This window comes from Haliotis cracherodii, unplaced genomic scaffold, assembly GCF_022045235.1.
Source record: "Haliotis cracherodii isolate W230 unplaced genomic scaffold, xgHalCrac1.p SCAF_9, whole genome shotgun sequence".
Lineage (NCBI taxonomy): Eukaryota > Metazoa > Mollusca > Gastropoda > Lepetellida > Haliotidae > Haliotis > Haliotis cracherodii.
Genome location: NW_027266343.1, coordinates 49,047,965 through 49,067,087, shown reverse-complemented (window position 1 = coordinate 49,067,087; position 19,123 = coordinate 49,047,965). Strand labels below are relative to the sequence as shown.

General features: G+C 43.5%; 1 protein-coding gene across 1 annotated transcript; it reads left to right on the top strand.

Annotated features, from left to right (window-relative positions):
• Positions 1 to 1,721: 1,721 nt before the first annotated feature.
• Positions 1,722 to 2,552, top strand: LOC139451927 (uncharacterized). The gene has a single exon (XM_071233211.1). It carries the CDS (start codon positions 1,722 to 1,724, stop codon positions 2,550 to 2,552), a length of 831 nt encoding a protein of 276 aa, XP_071089312.1.
• The last annotated feature ends 16,571 nt before the right edge of the window (positions 2,553 to 19,123 follow it).

Below are 19,123 nucleotides of genomic sequence, written 5' to 3'. Positions count from 1 at the left end.
TCGCGATCTCGCAATCTCGCGATCTCGACCTTTGGAAACGAGCTAAATATGCCAAAACACGAGAATGCGAGATCGCGAGAATGTCCGTTACAGTATTCCATACTACAATGCAAGTCGTTGTGATGTGACTAATATTCACCATTGAGCGAAAACACCCAGTCTCAGTTTCATCTTAAAGCATGCGTCGTCGAACACCACTGAGCGAAAACACCCAGTCTCAGTTTCATCTTAAAGCATGCGTCGAACAAGTTTCGATAGTGAAATGTTCCTACACAGCACATACATTCAAACAGCAAGCTTAATGTCTTGTGACGTGGCGCGTCACCCATACTCTTACATTTACACGATTGTGTGAAGAACATGATTTGTCTTAATCGGTACAGTTCCCACTGAAATAGTTCAGATTAACGATTAACGACAGAGGGGGTTAGAGGAATAACCCAATAATGATTGTATGTAAAAGTTCACAGTTATCTTCCGGTTTGGGGAGTCCGTTTTAGCGAGGTGTCACTGTATCATATAGGAAAAGAGAGATAACATTATTTGTTTTTTAGCGCATCTCACAATTGATAAATTACCCATCGATAATGTGTATGATGTAAAAGGATATTGCACAACAAGTGAATGATATAAGTGAACTAGAACGAAGATTCTTTGTTACGGCTAGTGGAGGCCAATATGCCAAAATAAACGAGGATAAACAATGGAAGGCAGCAGAGTACATACAGAGGCAATTTGGCAAATTATTTGAAAATACAGTGGTTAATTCAAGTAAACAGCTAAACATCTAAACAATGGGTGTTCCTATCCTTTAAAGTTTAAGATTAATAATGTTCGAGCATTTTTTTCAATTGAACACTATGTATTTTATCATTTATCTACATCTTTAATTCTATTTTTTACGTACAGGAAAGTTTCACCCGTAAAAGTGTTCTGGTGATTACGGATGGCCACGGTAGCCATCTTTGCAATTCTTCACCGGCTGTATCTCACTATCAGGACAATATACAACTCACGATAAATACTCATTCATGTTATACCATAGTCACACACACGCGCACGCACGCACACGCACACACACACACACACACACACACACACACACACACACACACACACACACACACACACACGCACGCACACGCGTCCATGACGTTGCCCCATCCAGTGTTACCGTGGTTTTTAGTGCGTGTTACCCCCTCATCAAACACACACGCCGCCTGCTGGTCACCTGCAACATCAATGCAGGTACCTCGTTATTAGACGCGTGTATATGTGCTGGAGTGGGTTGAAGATCTCTGGCAGTGCTGCTTCTGTTGTGGAATAAATGGGAAGCACATATGGATGATTGGAAGAATGTTCAGGTTGGCATCAGTTGATGAAAAAAACATCAAAGATTCTCAGACACAGCATCAGGAGCTGTAAATGTGTCATTGGCATTGCGATATTTGTGCTCCTTATAGAATCTGTGTCAGTAAAACAGACTGCGAGAACATATGCTATTGGGCATATGCTATTGAGCATACTGTTTTGATGGTATGGTGACGGTATGATGATTTATTGTTGAGTGATGGAGTAAAAGGTGTTTAAACGCAATGCCAGCATTCTGTGACGTCGCCGTTCCATGGAAGCATTTTACATATCGTGCTACGGTAACAGGCAAAAAATGTACACGATTAGTGGCATACTAGTATAACTGTTATTGTACGGTTAAAATTGTCATGCATCCACATGCCCCACCCCCGTACATCCGCATGCCCCAACCCCATGCCCCACCCTCATGCATCCACATGTCCCACCCCCACACATCCACGCCCCCATATCCCCCACCCCCACCATCCACATCCCAACCCCCACCCCAACACATCCACATCCCTGCCCCCATTATCCACATCCCCAGCCCCCACACATCCACATTCCCGCCCCCGCCATCCACATCCACCACCACCACCATTCAGATCCCCGCCCCCACCATCCCCTACCCTAACACATCCACCTCCCCGCTCTATCATCCACATCTCCCACCCCCTCCATCCAGATCCCCGCCCCCACATCCATATTCTTCACACATCCACATCATCGCCCCCACCATCCACATCCCCGCCCCTACACCCCCCGCCCCCACAATCCCCTACCCTAAGACATCCACCTCCCCGCCCTATCATCCACATCTCCCACCCCCTCCATCCAGATCCCCGCCCCCACATCCATATTCCTCACACGTCCACATCATCGCCCCCACCATCCACATCCCCGCCCCTACACCCCCCGCCCCCACAATCCCCTACCCTAAGACATCCACCTCCCCGCCCTATCATCCACATCTCCCACCCCCTCCATCCAGATCCCCGCCCCCACATCCATATTCCTCACACATCCACATCATCGCCCCCACCATCCATATCCCCCACCCCCACCATCCACATCCCCGCCCCTACATCCCCCACCCCCACCCATCCACATCATCGCCCCCACCATCCCCATCCCCACCCCCACATCCCCTACCCCGTCAAATACACATCCCCGCCCCCCCACACACCCGCATCCTTTAGTAAAAGGTTTGGAGTCTGACATTCATAGCAATTTTTGTCTTAACTTTGAAAACACTCAATCAGGACCCAGGTGTTTGTCTGGGAACACGGCCACCTGTCAATACACAACTACAGTACACTTTCGTACATCACAGTTTATATAGAAACCCAAGTTTTGTTCACAAATAAACCCTATCTCAGAATAGACACCACACATGTACTTGCTGAGCAGTACAACACTGAGTGGCTAAATTTAAAGATCTACTGCCCATGTCCCGAATCCTGACGTTTATTGACGAATGTATCCTGACATTTAAGAAATACACATCCCCGACTTGGCTCTCTCCTTCTGACTCAAGTGGTCACGAAAGGGCACGCGGAAGTGTATAAACATCGGGAACTGTAGCCGGTGGTGCTAAAAAAGACACGACTAACCAAATATAACCAGTGTTTGAGACTTAAACGGACTCTTCGAGCAACCACTAATGTACAAATGTAAAGGTTTCAAAATAAATTTGATATAAATATGTTAAGAGCTGAGCCAACGTTTTTCTATGTACAAATCTCAACAGTGTCACTTATTACGAGACAGAATGACTCTACTCAAAACGGGTTCACCCTTACATAATTATGATAAAGCTGGTAACCAGTCTATAGGAGAGACGATGTAATTAAGCGAATGACACATTCATCCTTCGACAGGTTTAGGGAATTGGAAGTCGTTGTACGGAACTGGGAAACTGGGTTCACACATAACTGAGACGAATACATGAGGATGGGTCTAGCCTTGAATTAAACAAGCTCGGTGGTCGTGGCAAAATGTGTTTTCTTTATGATGATACACATAAACATAACGTAAATCCTTGAATAAACGGCTGCCTTGAATAAACACGGGGTGAAATTACAATATGTTTTTGTACGTACGATGCACTGACATTTTGAAGAGTGAAAATACCGTGAATGCCACCAATTAATGTCTGCAACGATGCATACCGTATACCATCAGTTTGAGGTGCAGAACGTGACAAGAAAAACAAGACTTCAATGAAAAAATCTCCTCCTGAGAAAAAATACACGTCTACATGAAAAGACAGCGGTCATGGGACCTTCCGAAATAGACCGCCTCCGTGGTCTAGTGGTAGAGCGTCCGCCCGGAGAGCGGAAGGTACGATCCCCGACCGCGTCATACCAAAAGACGTCAAAAGATGGTACTTGTTGTTACCCTGTCTGGCGCTCGGCATTAAGGGGCTAAAACAAGGAATGGTCGGCTCGGAGTCTGAGTAGGGTATTCATGTTAAACTGTGGCATGGTATCTCAGTGAGCAAGCACTATAAATCGTCATTAGTCCGGACTAGTACAAGCAGCCACACACACACACACACACACACGTGCATGCACGTCGCTATATAAGTGCAATAATCTTGAACGCGACTTTAAACCCAATTTCACCTCACCTCACCTTCCGAAATAAATACACGCCTGCCGTTCGTTACTAAAGGATTTACGGTAGGTCATACGAAAATAACATTTACCATTCACAATGGCTCACAAATTCTGCATTATTTTAGAAATGATCACGTTCCTGTCACCACCCGTAGGTTTGAACGTAAAATAGGTAAGACTAAAAGAACTCTCTTGTGGTGTGATATTGCTGGAATGTACATACAACAAGTGTTTGTAGATATATCTCTCTATATCACACTCGTGGTGGACTTGTCTACGTTCATCAGCTACTACGTAGATGGCTCTTTCGGCATAAGAAAGAAAGGCATTCAATGTATTCTGTGAAAAGCATTCATGAGATCAGATGAGTCATGCGGAAAATTTCGCAATTGTTTTCGTCAATAAAAACTTCCCTTCGAGTGTAAATAATACCCTAACCCAGTGTCGTCCATGTTGTGTGCATCCTAGTCATCAGCTCGTTCAGGAAATAGGATACATCTCACTCCTCTGTGTCCTCGACCCTGACCTACACGTTGCAAGATAGTTTCCTAGACGACGTCACGTGTCACCTCATGGTCTGACGATTGGGTGGAGTCTGTGATGCCTACAGTGTGATATAACCAAATTTATGCACCAGTGGCTTTCTCTATGTCTACCTTCAACTTTTGATAAAGTGGTATATACTTGGTCTGGTGGATAAATGCCTACATCAATAGTATTAAACTAAAATGGTTAAGGATGTTATGTGATATATTTTATTCATATAAGGGTAACGCTATTTTTCAGGGCATTATCATTTGCAGAAGCCCGATGTCCTTCATTAACTGCCCGACGAAGGAGGGCAGCTGAAAAGACCGAGGGCTTCCGCAAATAATAATGCCCTGAAAAATGGCGTTTCCGTTATTATAGCTTAAATGGATGGAATTTGTTATCAAATAAAAAGAAACAACAATATCGGTTTTGAAACATTTTCTGCAATCAACACGAATGTCACTGACCCACTTTTACAAATATTGAAACGTCATAGAACGAACGAGATGACGTCACTAATGAACGTGACGTCACATATCCCTATCCTATGACGTCACCTAACAACGGGCGTGATAATGGCCCGTCGTCAAGTAATATGAGGGCATTATCAAGTTACAGTGGCCCGCTCATTTCTGATAACATGCCGGCGTTTTTATGATAATTCTATCCATTTTAGTTATAATGGCTGGTAGAAGTCAGGAACAAATTGGAGTCTTCGATCCTGCTTGGAACTGGTATTTCGGTCTGACAGCCTCCGGTCAGTATCACGGTCTTGTGGGGTGGTGGGTAGTTTGTCATACAGACCCTGAAACAAATGTATCCAATACAGCCCACGCAAGTCTATAATGTTTGGCAAGTCTAGATTACTGCAGTATCAGGAAATGAAGAAAGTCCTTGGGCGCCTTTTTATTATATTTTCTAACTATGATTTAACAACTGTTTCTTTCTGTATAATAAACTAAGCGGCAAAAGAAAGTATAGGTTGGCAATTTGTGATTTTCCTAAAAACAGCGATAACTAGTGGAAAGTGGGTATTGACTGTCATGTGGAATATGACTGCCCAGGAACAGGTGCCAAAAAGCACCTCACCCGAACGCGCCACTGCACGTGCATGTAAGCTGTATAAATGCGTTCGTCTGCAGGGTATAACCACTCGTGATGAAAGCACACAAAAGAAATGCCACGACTGTCACAGGAGCAGAGAGAGAGAGAGAGCCACGGTATGGCCGAAATGGTCCAAATTTTCAGAAGGTTTGGTTGTACACCATTGACAGTAGCCAGGCGGTAAAGACAGACGGACAGGGAGGGCACATGACAGGGGGCGGTATTTGGGATCAGAAGACTGATTTGGATATTATACAGGGAAACCTGAACGCTGTGCAGTACAGAGATCAAGTGTTGCAGCCAGTTGTCCTTCCGTTCTTACAAAACCAGCAGCAGGGGACATTGTTTCAACACGGCAATGCCAGGCCCCATACTGCAAGACTGACTCGAAACTTTCTAAACCAGCAGAACGTTGACGTTTTGCCCTGGCCTGCCCACTCATCTGATATGAATCCTATTCAACAGCTGTGGGACCATCTTGAAGGACAGATAAGAGCACGCCATCAGCCTCCCGTCAACAGAAAAGAATTGCACTAGGCCCTGAGAGACGAGTGGCAACGGATTCCAGTCCACGTCATCAGAAGACTGACGTCATCGATGAGGCGGCGTATCACAGCATGCATTGAGGCAGCTGGAGGTCATACACGCTATTGAAGGCAACTGTGTCGACAATGAACTTGTAGTGTGTCTGACAATTTTTTGGTGACATTTCAGACAACGTTTGAAAATGAGCGACCATGGGCCATTCACAGCATGTTGCTTAGCCTAGCTCCTAGGCTGTACTGAGCGATAAGTCCAAGGATATATACTAGTTATTCTATCCTTATAATAGGCAAGTCTAGATAGGTACGCATCCAAGGATACCAGTTTTAGAGACAACTTGTTCTTATTATTCATATAATCTAGGAATAATGATTTAAACTAAAAATCATTTCCTTAGAGACTTGTGCAAGTCTACATGTAGCTATGATGTTTGTTTGTTTGTTGTTTAACGCACCCAGCAATAGTCCAGCTATATGACTGCGGCCTGTAAATAATTGAGTCTGGACCAGACGCTCCAGTAATTGACACCACGAGCATCGATCAACCAATGCAATTGGGATGCGATGACGTGAATCAACCAAGTCAGCAAGCCTGACCACCTGATCCCGTTAGACGCCTCTTACGTCAAGCATGGGATGGTGAAGACCAATTCTAACCCGGATCTTCACTGGTACCAATGATAAGACCGACTTTGTCGTTTGTGGAAATTGGTGTACGATTTGTCTTGAACATAATGAAAGAGAACGCGTTTGAAATTTTGCCGATTCTAGTCAGCCAATGTTGTTCTTAACATTATAGCTTGTCCAAAGGTCGGCAAGTTGAAATTATTGGATGGTCTTTTTTGTGTTGTAACAAACATGCAACTGCTTCACAACTTAATCAAGTAACTTTACTCCTGTGTGATAGTGGTGTAATCAACACACATGGATACCAAGCGCGTTGGAATGTCGCCGAATTAGGGCTCCCGCCTCATGGAGCCAATCACGGCTCCCCTGGAACCGAAATATCAAGTATTTATACACATGCTGCTATTTGTGTTATCTGACATTTGGATCTTTGAATCCAAGGTGAAGCGCAACAATGTCTGGAGTGTAATGTTCTCGACATTAGCTGGATTGCGAGGAAATTCTGAAAATAACGCCCTCCATTCACACGATCACGACCTTACAAACAGATCATTTCCCCAACTAACCTCTTGTCGTCAAGTGCCCGGATGACGCACACATGAAATCACCTGGCCCACATGCGGAAGTTGGACATTTACAGACAACATCCAAACATGTTATTGGGTTTCCTGTTTATCCATCATGCAGTTTTCCTACGCTTTGGAATCTCCTGAATCTGCGATGAGCAGAACACCACGGACGCTCTCTTCACCGCACAATACGCTACAGAACTTCTCTACAAAGGACAATACGCCGCCGACCCTTTCTACAACGGACAATACCAAGCGTAACTTTTCTACGACGGACAATACGCCGCGGAATCTCTCTAAGACGGTGCAAATACAGTTCAGTCTCTCGCATCGAATTGAATCACGTTCTTTTATTCACGGGGAGAAAGGCCAAAGTAGTTCTTCCTGACTCCGGGATCCATTACACTTTTAATCAATTGCATAAAATGATTTTCGAAAGCGTGTTGCATAGCGTGGTGTCAACTCTCATTGAACACATAATGATTCTGATAGGTTTGAGCTGTAGTCTTTGGTGAACATAGAATACTTGGCTTCAGATGTAAATGCAAAAGTTTTGGAAAGAACATAGTCATAACAAAATCGATCATATCCGTTGAGGACGAATATACTCAATATACATGTATATAATATTATTATACTTATAACAAAGCATTGCCGTGTCCTTTGAGATCAGTTGAGTGTGGCAAGTCTAGATTTCTCCTGAAAAATAATGTACAAGTTAAAAGTCTTCAAATATTTCCTAAATGTTAGTCTACAATAAGCAAGACCAGGTGCGGTGTTGCCCATGGCTGAGCGTACACAGACATTCAGCTACTCCTTGTTTCAACTGGTGGCGCTATAGGAATGCGCTGTATTATTAGACGGAAACCCAGTCCACTCCCATTTGACTGGCCCGGGGGTAGGTTCGAGTCTGTTGGGTGTCTGTTACCCCATAATGTCGGGTCTGTATACATACCGCTTTGTCTGTGAGTTCCTCTGCTGCTGTTGGGGTTACAATGGAGACGGGAGGAGTATTACATCATTATTTCCAGTGGAGTTAAGACAGATGGCGCCACACGACCACTCCACGTTATTCTGTGTTTAATGCAAAATAGAAGTCTGTCTCCCAGCACCTAAACTGATCCCTTCAGCTCCTAGATTGTCCACAGGTTTGAAATTCCCATTTCACTGCGGCTTCTTTTCGATTTAAATTTCATTGAGAGGCATTTAGAAGTTGTAGTAATAAGTAAGGATAAGATATATGGATGAAGAACTTCTTTATTACAATTAGGAGCGACGTTTCGATGTAGGCTCACACACCGTTATCAAGTAAGTGATGTACAGAGTGGAGAGAAGCCTAGGTACAGGTATGAGGTAGTGTTAATGCAGTTAAGAACCCGTGAAGATCCGGGGTAGAATAGGTCTTCAGCAACCCATGCTTGCCGTAAAACGTGACTATGCTTGTCGTAAAAGGCGACTAACGGGATCGGGTGGTCAGGCTCGCTGACTTGGTTGATGCATGTCATCGATCCCAAATGCGTGGATTGATGCTCATGATATCAATCACTGGATTGTCTGGTCCAGACTCGATTATTTACAGACCGCCGTCATATAGCTGGAATATTGCTGAGTGCGGCGTTAAACAACAAACCAACCAACTAATGCAGTTAAGTAGATTGGGATGTAAAGTTATTACCTTATATCACCCTTTTGGTGCACTTAACAGGCTACTCCACTCCAGTGTAACTACATCCTAATCTATTCAACCGCATTAACACTACCTCATACCTGTAAATATGCTTGTCAACAATTCTATGTACACCACTTGCTTGATACAGGTGTTGTAACCGACACCGAAACGTCGCTCCTAATTGTATTTAAGAAGTTCATCCATGTATCTTATCCCATCTTCCCGAGGCAAGAGCGTTAACTGGCTTTACAAGTCCAATTTCCACCCTTGGCGAACTTGGCTGGAATTCCTGGCCTCGATCATAGCGCCACCAGTGGCTATTGCGAGTTATGTCCATTCTATGCCTCTCCCATATGGACCAATCAGATTCCACCTCTCGTATCACTTGCATTTGCTTCAAACAAAATGGTGGCGCCCAGTCAAGACGATCTTATCGACAATCAAGATCTATTTTGTGATGAAACGGTTCTCACTTCATGAAGTACATTAAATCACGTGAGCACCTTAATTAAAGACATGAAGAGATTTGGAAAATATCTGTTGACAACGAGTTGGTGATGCACATGCTTTGCAAATCCTGCAAGCGACCGAACTCTGCATGAGAGTTTTACGAACCGGATTTCGATTTCGGTGCGCGATTTTGATTGGACTATGCATCGACTCGTTAGTCCAGCCAAAATGTAACTCCAAATCCCAACCAAGTTCGGCAAGGGTGGAAACTGGACTTTTATAGTCAGTTAACTCTCTTGCCTCGGGAAGATGATCTTATCCTTAATTAAATGTAGTTGCTTGTTTCTATCTAAGTGATTTATTTTCAGTGACTACGCGTTAGTCCAGTAAATAGATGTACCAAATGATTTGAAGACAAAGGCACACGGTAACATTTTGAACTGTTTTCTGATGTTTTCGACTCGGTGGTCTTGTCTCGTGCGATAGTTAAGTGTACTTTCACTATGGGTTCCTGCTGGTGCTGACCCAGAGCCTATTGAGCCCAGTGTGTCGGTGTTTGACAGAGAGCTGTGAAATACACGGCAACAATGTCGGCCATTCGTTCTACGACGCCTGTACATGTCGTGTGTGATCACGTGGTATGTCGGGAAGGCCGGGAATGTACACGCACCGCAGGATTCATATGATGTATCTTCTATGTCCCGCGGGGCAGAAATGCTAGAACAAGTACAACGTTGTCTTTGTCCTTTTACTTGCTGGTCTAGATTGGTGTTCGATGTCTGTTTGGTCGATCTCAGTCCATCTATGTCAGTGACGGTGTGCCTGAACCGTTGCAACACTGGCCTAGCATTATTCGTGTGACTGATTGTCTTGGGCCCCGATTATAGCGGTACGACGATCGTAAGCCTATGTTACGATCACATTAGTGCTAAACTTGCTTTGTGGAACAGGGCCTTAGCCAATGAGACGGGTGTGACCCGCGGACTGTCTCTCAGCCTGGTTCCATGGGTATGCTGCGCTGGCGCTACACTGTAGCTACAATGTAGCGCAAGCGCAACATTCCCAGGGAACCAGGCTGACTGTCTCAATGTTCGGAACGCCTAGATTTCATTGGTGTCTGTAGCATTCATTCATCAATGATCATCTGCGCCAATGTCCACCAACAGCCTGTGAGCATTACGTGGGTCGTTTGGTAGCCCAGTGGTTACAATGTTTGCTAGTCACGCCGAAGACCCGTGTCCTGTTCCCAGCACTGGAACAGCTGTGCACAATGTTGTGTGACCTGCTGTAATACTGCTTACTAAGACGCCGTGTGCAACACACATCACTTGGACGACGTAGGCTGTCCCTCCCCTATTAAACAGATAGTGTGAGTGAGTGGGGTTCTCCTAGCGCGAGTTGTCTTGTCCTTTAAATCGTAAGGAAACGGAAAGGTTGTACTTGCTACCATACTAACTGATCACTTTCCCAACTAACGCCGAAGATGGACGCCTATGTCGTGTCTCTAAGGCAATAGTTATTAGTTGTACCTAAAAGAGACTGGAGTCTTTTAGGCCTTTTAGGAGGATACATTGTTACACATCCATTATCTTTCAGTACAGCCTTGGAGCAAGGATAGACGGATGTGTAGTAATTCTATCCCCCTAAAAGGCAAATCAAGAAGGACTCCAGTCTCTACAACTAATAATTATTGCCTTAGAGACCTCTGCTAGTCTACTAATCGACTGCTACAAGCCGTTACTATAAATCGTGCTTGTGAAGTTTGTAATGCTCACGGTGCGATTTATCGTAACGCTTGTAGCAGGTCTCTAAGACAATAGTTATTAGTTAAAATCGTAATGATGATGTAAATAATAAGAACAAGTTGTACGTAAAGGAGACGGGAGTCCTTCTTGACTTGCCTATTAAGAAGATAGAATTACTACCTATCCGTTATCTTTCAGTACAGCCTTGGTGCAAGGCTAGGCGATCAGCTGCACCTCCAGATTTGCTTCAATATCACACGACACAGGCGTCCATCTTCCGGCGTTACTTGGGAAAGTGTATTTAACTTTATCTTAAACGTTACCAATACAATCGTCATCTCGTGCGGCGGAACGTGTTCGTATCACTGCACTGATATTCTCGGTAACAGATACTTGAATTCGATACACAGGGTGAACTACGAAAACCCGACGAGATAAGTCTATGCGCACCTCGCACATCCAGGTGTAGCTTGAGGAAGCCTACTTCAGATACCATCACTCATCACAACAAGGTCTGATTGTCGCACTCTCGACTCTACTCCGTGTCTGATAATACAATTTACTTGCCGGTTACGGCATGTTGAGAGAATGGTGAAGACGACACTTGGGAATCTCTCCAAGATTCCAAATCCACGAATGCCATTGTTGTTACTAATGTAGATGTTCTTACGTATGTATATGCATGTCTTTGGGCGCTTTATCTTTGATGTGTGTTACGTGTGTAGATTTATAAGGGAATCGGAAATATGATGCACTCGAAGACATGCAACTGCAATCTCATTAAAATCAGAACTTAGTTCTCGCTACCGCTAAACAAAGATCTGAGGACATCCCATTACGGGTCACGTAAAAACGACCTCTAATCCGATCCATTTTACCGAGGTAAGGGGGTTAACTGACTGTAAAAATCCATGGCCAGTTTCCAGGTAAGGGGGTTAACTGACTGTAAAAGTCCAGTTTCCAGGTAAGGGGGTGACATGAGTGTAAAAGTCCAGTTTCAAGGTAAGGGGGTGAAATGACTGTAAAAGTTTCCACTGAACTTTTACAGTCAGTTAACCCCCTTACCTCAGGAAGATTCATCCGACCAAGCAGAGCGTCGCTTATCAGAACAGTAAAGTGACAGGCGGAATGCATTTTCTAATCATGTCACCTCGAAAGGGGTAATACGAGGTAATCCGACCGACGGTTACGGGCTGCACGGCTGATTTCGTCAAAATCACCGTCTATCTCTTGCTTTAACGGGATAAAGATTTGAACGGAAGAGACGTTCCATAGGTTGTGGGAAGTACTGCCATACAATCTCAACCATCAATAAGATATTCAAGAATGTTTGTTTTGTTTTGTTCAGTTATCAAATTATGAATCGAGAACTTCAAAGCGTAGTCTGGAAAGGAAGTTGCCAGTTTGAAATTTGGGCCGTGTTGCTCAAGAAAGCTTCACTCTAATTGGCTAATGTCGACTTCTTGTTAATCCTTTCATTGGTCGGTCAAAGTTCGCGAAAGGTCGTTCCAACGTGACTCGTCATGGGATGTCCTCAGATCTTTGTCTAGCGGTAGCGAGAACTAAGATCTGGTTTTAATGACATTGGTGCAATTGTATCATTACAATTCCCCTGTCTGTTTCTTATAACATACCATATTCTCAAGATATAAATGGGTTAGGCAACTTAAATGGGTCATGTAGTAAAATTCAAAAACACAGAGCGTGTCTGTTTTAATACACTATTAATCAAAATCTTAACATCCTCATTTAAATACCCCTGATATGGGGTCGCGTTCGGAGCCACAATGCGCAGTGCAGAGTTACCTACCTTCGGCACGCCAGAAACCTTTGATTGTGTGTTTGTGTTCCGGTGCGCCCTAACTATGTTTCTAGGTTTGTCAGCACCATACCCGTGCTCGTGGGTTTCAACGAAGTGGCAAACGTCTGAGAGCTACATCACTACGGGCATTCCTCCCACATAACGCTGACACACCGTGATATAACTGGAAAATATTTCAATGTAGCGTTAAACCCAACTCACTCACTCATCCCCCTTATAATGACGAATTCAAAGTGACGCAAGTCGTTTATCTTTACCATTTGGAAAAGAAACACAAGTAGTTGACAAACCAACGTCATAATCAGGGGAGTGTGGGATTTAAACCAGGACAGGTGCGTCTTTGTACGGCCAAGGAACCCAAATGCACAGTTAAAAGGACCGCCTCCCTGGTCTATAGTGGTAGAGCGTCCATCCGGAGGGCGGGAGGTCCGCGGTTCAATCCCCGGCCACGTCATACCAATAAGACGCAACTGAACATAAGTGCAATAACCTTAGACTCAACGTTAAACCCATTTCGCCTCACCTCACAATAAAATGTGGCACGTACATCTGTGTCCTTCGCCTATACTGTTGACCCCTCACGACCATCCTATACTTGTGCATCTTCCCGAGGCAAGAGAGTTAACTGACTATCAAAGTCCAGTTTCCACCCTTGCCGAACTAGGCTGGTATTATGGAGTTAGATTTTGGCTGGACTAACGAGTCTATGCATAGTCCAATCAAAATCGCGCAACGAAAACGAAATCCGGTTCGTAAACTGTCATGCAGTCGATTGCAGGATTTGCAACGCATGTGCATCGACAACTCGTTGTTAACAGATATTTTCCAAATTATTTCAAGTTTTTAATCAAGGTGCTCACGTGATTTGATGCACTTTGCGAAGTAAAACCCGTTTTATCACAATACAGGTCTTGATTGTCGATCAGTTCGTCTTGACTGGGCGCCGGCATTTTGCTTGAAGCAAATGCAAGTGATACGAGAGGTGGAATCTGATTGGTCCATAGGCGAGGCATAGAAGGGACAGAACTCCTAACAGCCACTGGCGGCGCTACGATCGAGCCCAGGAATACCAGCCTAGTTCGGCAAGGCTGGAAACTGGACTTTTAAAGTCAGTTAACTCTCTTGCCTCGGGAAGATGATACTTGTGACAATAAAACGCGTTTGATAACAGCTGGTACTTATATACAGTGGGTCCTTAGTTTGGAATATTGCTGACTTCGCCCTAAATAGAAATCCACTCACTAACTTCCCTACACACACAATCAGGACCCAGGTGTTTGTCTGATAACACGGCCACCTGTCTATATCTATATATATGTATATCTCTGTCACAGAGAAACCCAAGTTCTGTTTACAAATGAATCCTATCTCAGAATTGACGCCAACGTGTACTCTCTGACCAGTTTACTGCTGACTGGACAAATATTATGACATGGCAACCCCTCCCCATCCTCCCGATTCTTGACGGTTTTTGTTTAAAAAATAAATATCTTGGAACACACCTTCCAACGTGGGACACTCCTTCTTTGTTTTGTTTGATTTTTTTTGGTTGTTTTTTGTGTAACGCTGCACTCAGCAATATTCTCGTTTTATGACGGCGGTCTGTAAATAATCGTGTCTGAACCAGACAACCCAGTGATAGCCATCATGAGCATCGATCTACACTTTGGGGATGAGATGACATGCATCAACCAAGTCAGCAAGAATGACCACCCGATCCCGTTAGTCGCCTCTTACGACAAGCATAGTCTCCTTTTATGGAAAGGGTGGGTTTCTGAAGACCTTTTCTACCCCGGATCTTCAGGCGTCTCTCCTTCTGACTCGGGTTCTCAGGGGACATGGAAGTGCGTAGCTGCGTAGCTTATGGTTCAATCAGACCACGATTAACCAAACACAAACTATGTCCATGAGATTAAAAGGGACACTCCCAGGGCCCTTACTGTTGGGCGTGTGTTTGATAGTGATTCCTAAACACAATCTACCCGAGGCAAGGAGTGGAAACTGTTACAGTCAGTTACCTTGCCTGGGGATGCATACACATCATTTCTTTAGATTATGGCAATGGTTTGTGTTGCTATTATGTATTTTTATTGTCACATATTTGTATGTTATTTAAGACAGGTTTGTACCATATCTGTGAGTGTGGTTAAATTGACAGTTCGAACCTCATTAGATCCAGTTCGGTGTTTTCATAGCATTATCGTGTATCAGGAAGTGAGTGAGAGAGTTGGGTTGAACGGCGCTTTTAACAGTAATCCACTTATATCAGATTAATGTGGGAGGAAATCCAGAAGTGATGCAGGTCTCAGACGTTTACATTTTTTGGTGAATCCCACGAGCACGGGTATGGTGCTGACAAACCTAGATACATAATTCGGGCGAACCAGGATACGAACCCACAATCTCAGGTTTCCTGAGACCCAAGGGACGCAACTCTGCACAGCGAATTTGCGGTGCCTCAAACGACTGGGCTACCCGTGAGCCCTGCGGATTAAAAGTATAATTAAAACACACATATCAATCAACTGCATTTTCAAATTGTCTGATACGTTAAATAAAGACGCTTTTTAAAGCTGGATCAGTTATATACCAGTGACGGAGCCTCGCAAGTTACTTTTGTTGTTATTGTGTTAAAGTGGTTAAGCTGTGATTAAGTATTATTCCATGAGATGTAGCTGAAGGAGTGAGTGAGTGAGTATGGTTTTACGCCGCTTTTAGCAATATTCCAGCAATATCACGGCGGGTGACACCAGAAATGGGCTTCACACATTGAGCCCATGTCGGGAATCGAACCCGGGTCTTCGGCGTGACGAGCGAACGTTTTAACCACTAGGCTACCCGACCGCCCCTGTAGCTGAAGGAGGTTCCTAGTTGGAATAGGGCGAAATGGAAGCTTGTCTGAGGCGACTTTCTGTGTGGTCAGACTCGGTGATAGCGTGCCGTCGTACCCCGACGGCTTCGGACGGTGCTCATTACATAAATCACCGGTTTGTCTGGTCAAGACACAATCATTTAAAAGGCACCTTGATATAGCTGGAACACTGCTGAATGCGGCGTTAAACTACAACCAATCAAGTAAGCTTGTGATTTTGTTATTGCTAAAACTGCGTAAATTCTATTTTTGAAAACCGATTCAGAATTTTTATTTCAAGCGTATCCTGCATCGTATCATCTTTCATCGCGCATCAACACGCCGTTACATTGTAACATGTAGGATTCACTACTCACCCTTAACTTGTAACATTGAGGATTCGCTGCGCCACTAATGCTCTCGTCTACAGCCAACAAATGGACCCTGCTCGTCGTCTTATCTACAGATCTTGCGGCAACTAGATCTTCAGATCTCCAGCACTGTTGATAACTTTATTATATCAGCTGAGTTAATTGGTCGGTCTTGCTGAAGTTAATGAGACTATCTTGATGTGGATAATGAGGCTTTCTGGGTGTAGTTGATGAAGCTATGTGAATGAGGACTTGAAAAACACTGAGTTATTAGTGTGGCGTAGATTAGAGCAAGGTAGGGTAATGAGGTTCGGCAATATGGTTAAAGCTAGTCAAATTGAACCGCCAAATAAACAGACGGTCCACAGTATCTCGAACCATGGTGACCGTTGTGTAACTTCGATACATCCGGACATTCGATATAGCGAGATAAGGACAGCCAGAGCGATCAAGTAACAATATAATAAATCCATAGCAATAAGATTGCACACATGAGGAATTAAGAACACAGCCTTAAAAGAAATGCTCATTTGCGCTTCCCAAAACTGATAAGGCGGCAATGCAAGAATTCAAAGTTGAGTCCAAGGTTCCAGAGAGCACTACGTATTGTTATCTCGAATTCGTGTTTAAGCGGTAAAATGTATATGCATTTATATAGTGAGGGGGTCTGGACCGACGAGGGTGTACCGCCAACTGGGCGTCGACAGATAGTTTGCAAATCTTTTCATGTTTTTAATCAAGGTGCTCACGTGATTTGATGCACTTCGCCGGGTAAGACCCTTTTTTATTACAATATAGAAATTGATTAGCGATCAGATCATTTTGGCTGGGCGCCGCCATTTCGTTTGAAGCAAATGCAAGTGATAAGAAAGATGGAATCTGATTGGTCCATGGGAAGGAGACCGAAGGGACATAACTCGTAATAGCCACTTCTGGCGTTACGATATCGAGCCTGGAAATTCCAGCCTTGTTCGGTATGATGTGTGTAGCAGGCCAATATATGCCCTAGTTAAACTAGGTATTTTACCCATAACAACTGGTGTATGTATGATGTGTGTAGCAGGCCTATATATGCCCTAGTTAAACTAGGTATTTTACCCATAACAACTGGTATATGTATGATGTGTGTAGCAGGCCTATATATGCCCTAGTTAAACTAGGTATTTTACCCATAACAATTTGTGTATGTATGATGTGTGTAGCAGGCCAATATATGCCCTAGTTAAACTAGGTATTTTACCCATAACAACTGGTATATGTATGATGTGTGTAGCAGGCCAATATATGCCCTAGTTAAACTAGGTATTTTACCCATAACAACTGGTGTATGTATGATGTGTGTAGCAGGCCTATATATGCCCTCGTTAAACTAAGTATTTTACCCATAACAACTGGTGTATGTATGATGTGTGTAGCAGGCCTATATATGCCCTAGTTAAACTAGGTATTTTGCCTATAACAACTGGTGTATGTATGATGTGTGTAGCAGGCCAATATATGCCCTAGTTAAACTAGGTATTTTACCCATAACAACAGGTGTATGTATGATGTGTGTAGCAGGCCTATATATGCCCTAGTTAAACTAGGTATTTTGCCTATAACAACTGGTGTATGTATGATGTGTATAGCAGGCCAGTATATGCCCTAGTTAAACTAGGTATTTTACCCATAACAATTTGTGTATGTATGATGTGTGTAGCAGGCCAATATATGCCCTAGTTAAACTAGGTATTTTACCTATAACAACTGGTGTATGTATGATGTGTGTAGCAGGCCAATATATGCCCTAGTTAAACTAGGTATTTTACCTATAACAACTGGTATATGTATGATGTGTGTAGCAGGCCTGTATATGCCCTAGTTAAACTAGGTATTTTACCCATAACAACTGGTGTATGTATGATGTGTGTAGCAGGCCTATATATGCCCTCGTTAAACTAAGTATTTTACCCATAACAACTGGTGTATGTATGATGTGTGTAGCAGGCCTATATATGCCCTAGTTAAACTAGGTATTTTCCCTATAACAACTGGTGTATGTATGATGTGTGTAGCAGGCCTGTATATGCCCTAGTTAAACTAGGTATTTTACCCATAACAACTGGTGTATGTATGATGTGTGTAGCAGGCCAATATATGCCCTAGTTAAACTAAGTATTTTACCCATAACAACTGGTGTATGTATGATGTGTGTAGCAGGCCAATATATGCCCTAGTTAAACTAGGTATTTTACCCATAACAACTGGTGTATGTATGATGTGTATAGCAGGCCAGTATATGCCCTAGTTAAACTAGGTATTTTACCCATAACAACTGGTATATGTATGATGTGTGTAGCAGGCCAATATATGCCCTAGTTAAACTAGGTATTTTACCCATAACAATTTGTGTATGTATGATGTGTGTAGCAGGCCAATATATGCCCTAGTTAAACTAGGTATTTTACCCATAACAATTTGTGTATGTATGATGTGTGTAGCAGGCCAATATATGCCCTAGTTAAACTAGGTATTTTACCCATAACAACTGGTGTATGTATGATGTGTGTAGCAGGCCTATATATGCCCTAGTTAAACTAAGTATTTTACCCATAACAACTGGTGTATGTATGATGTGTGTAGCAGGCCTATATATGCCCTAGTTAAACTAGGTATTTTACCTTTAACAACTGGTGTATGTATGATGTGTGTAGCAGGCCAATATATGCCCTAGTTAAACTAGGTATTTTACCCATAACAACTGGTGTATGTATGATGTGTGTAGCAGGCCTATATATGCCCTAGTTAAACTAGGTATTTTACCCATAACAACTGGTGTATGTATGATGTGTATAGCAGGCCAGTATATGCCCTAGTTAAACTAGGTAT

Coding starts and splice junctions, on each gene's coding strand:
- LOC139451927 (XM_071233211.1), top strand. CDS start 1,722: ATGCATCCACATGCCCCACCCCCGTACATCCGCATGCCCCAACCCCAT.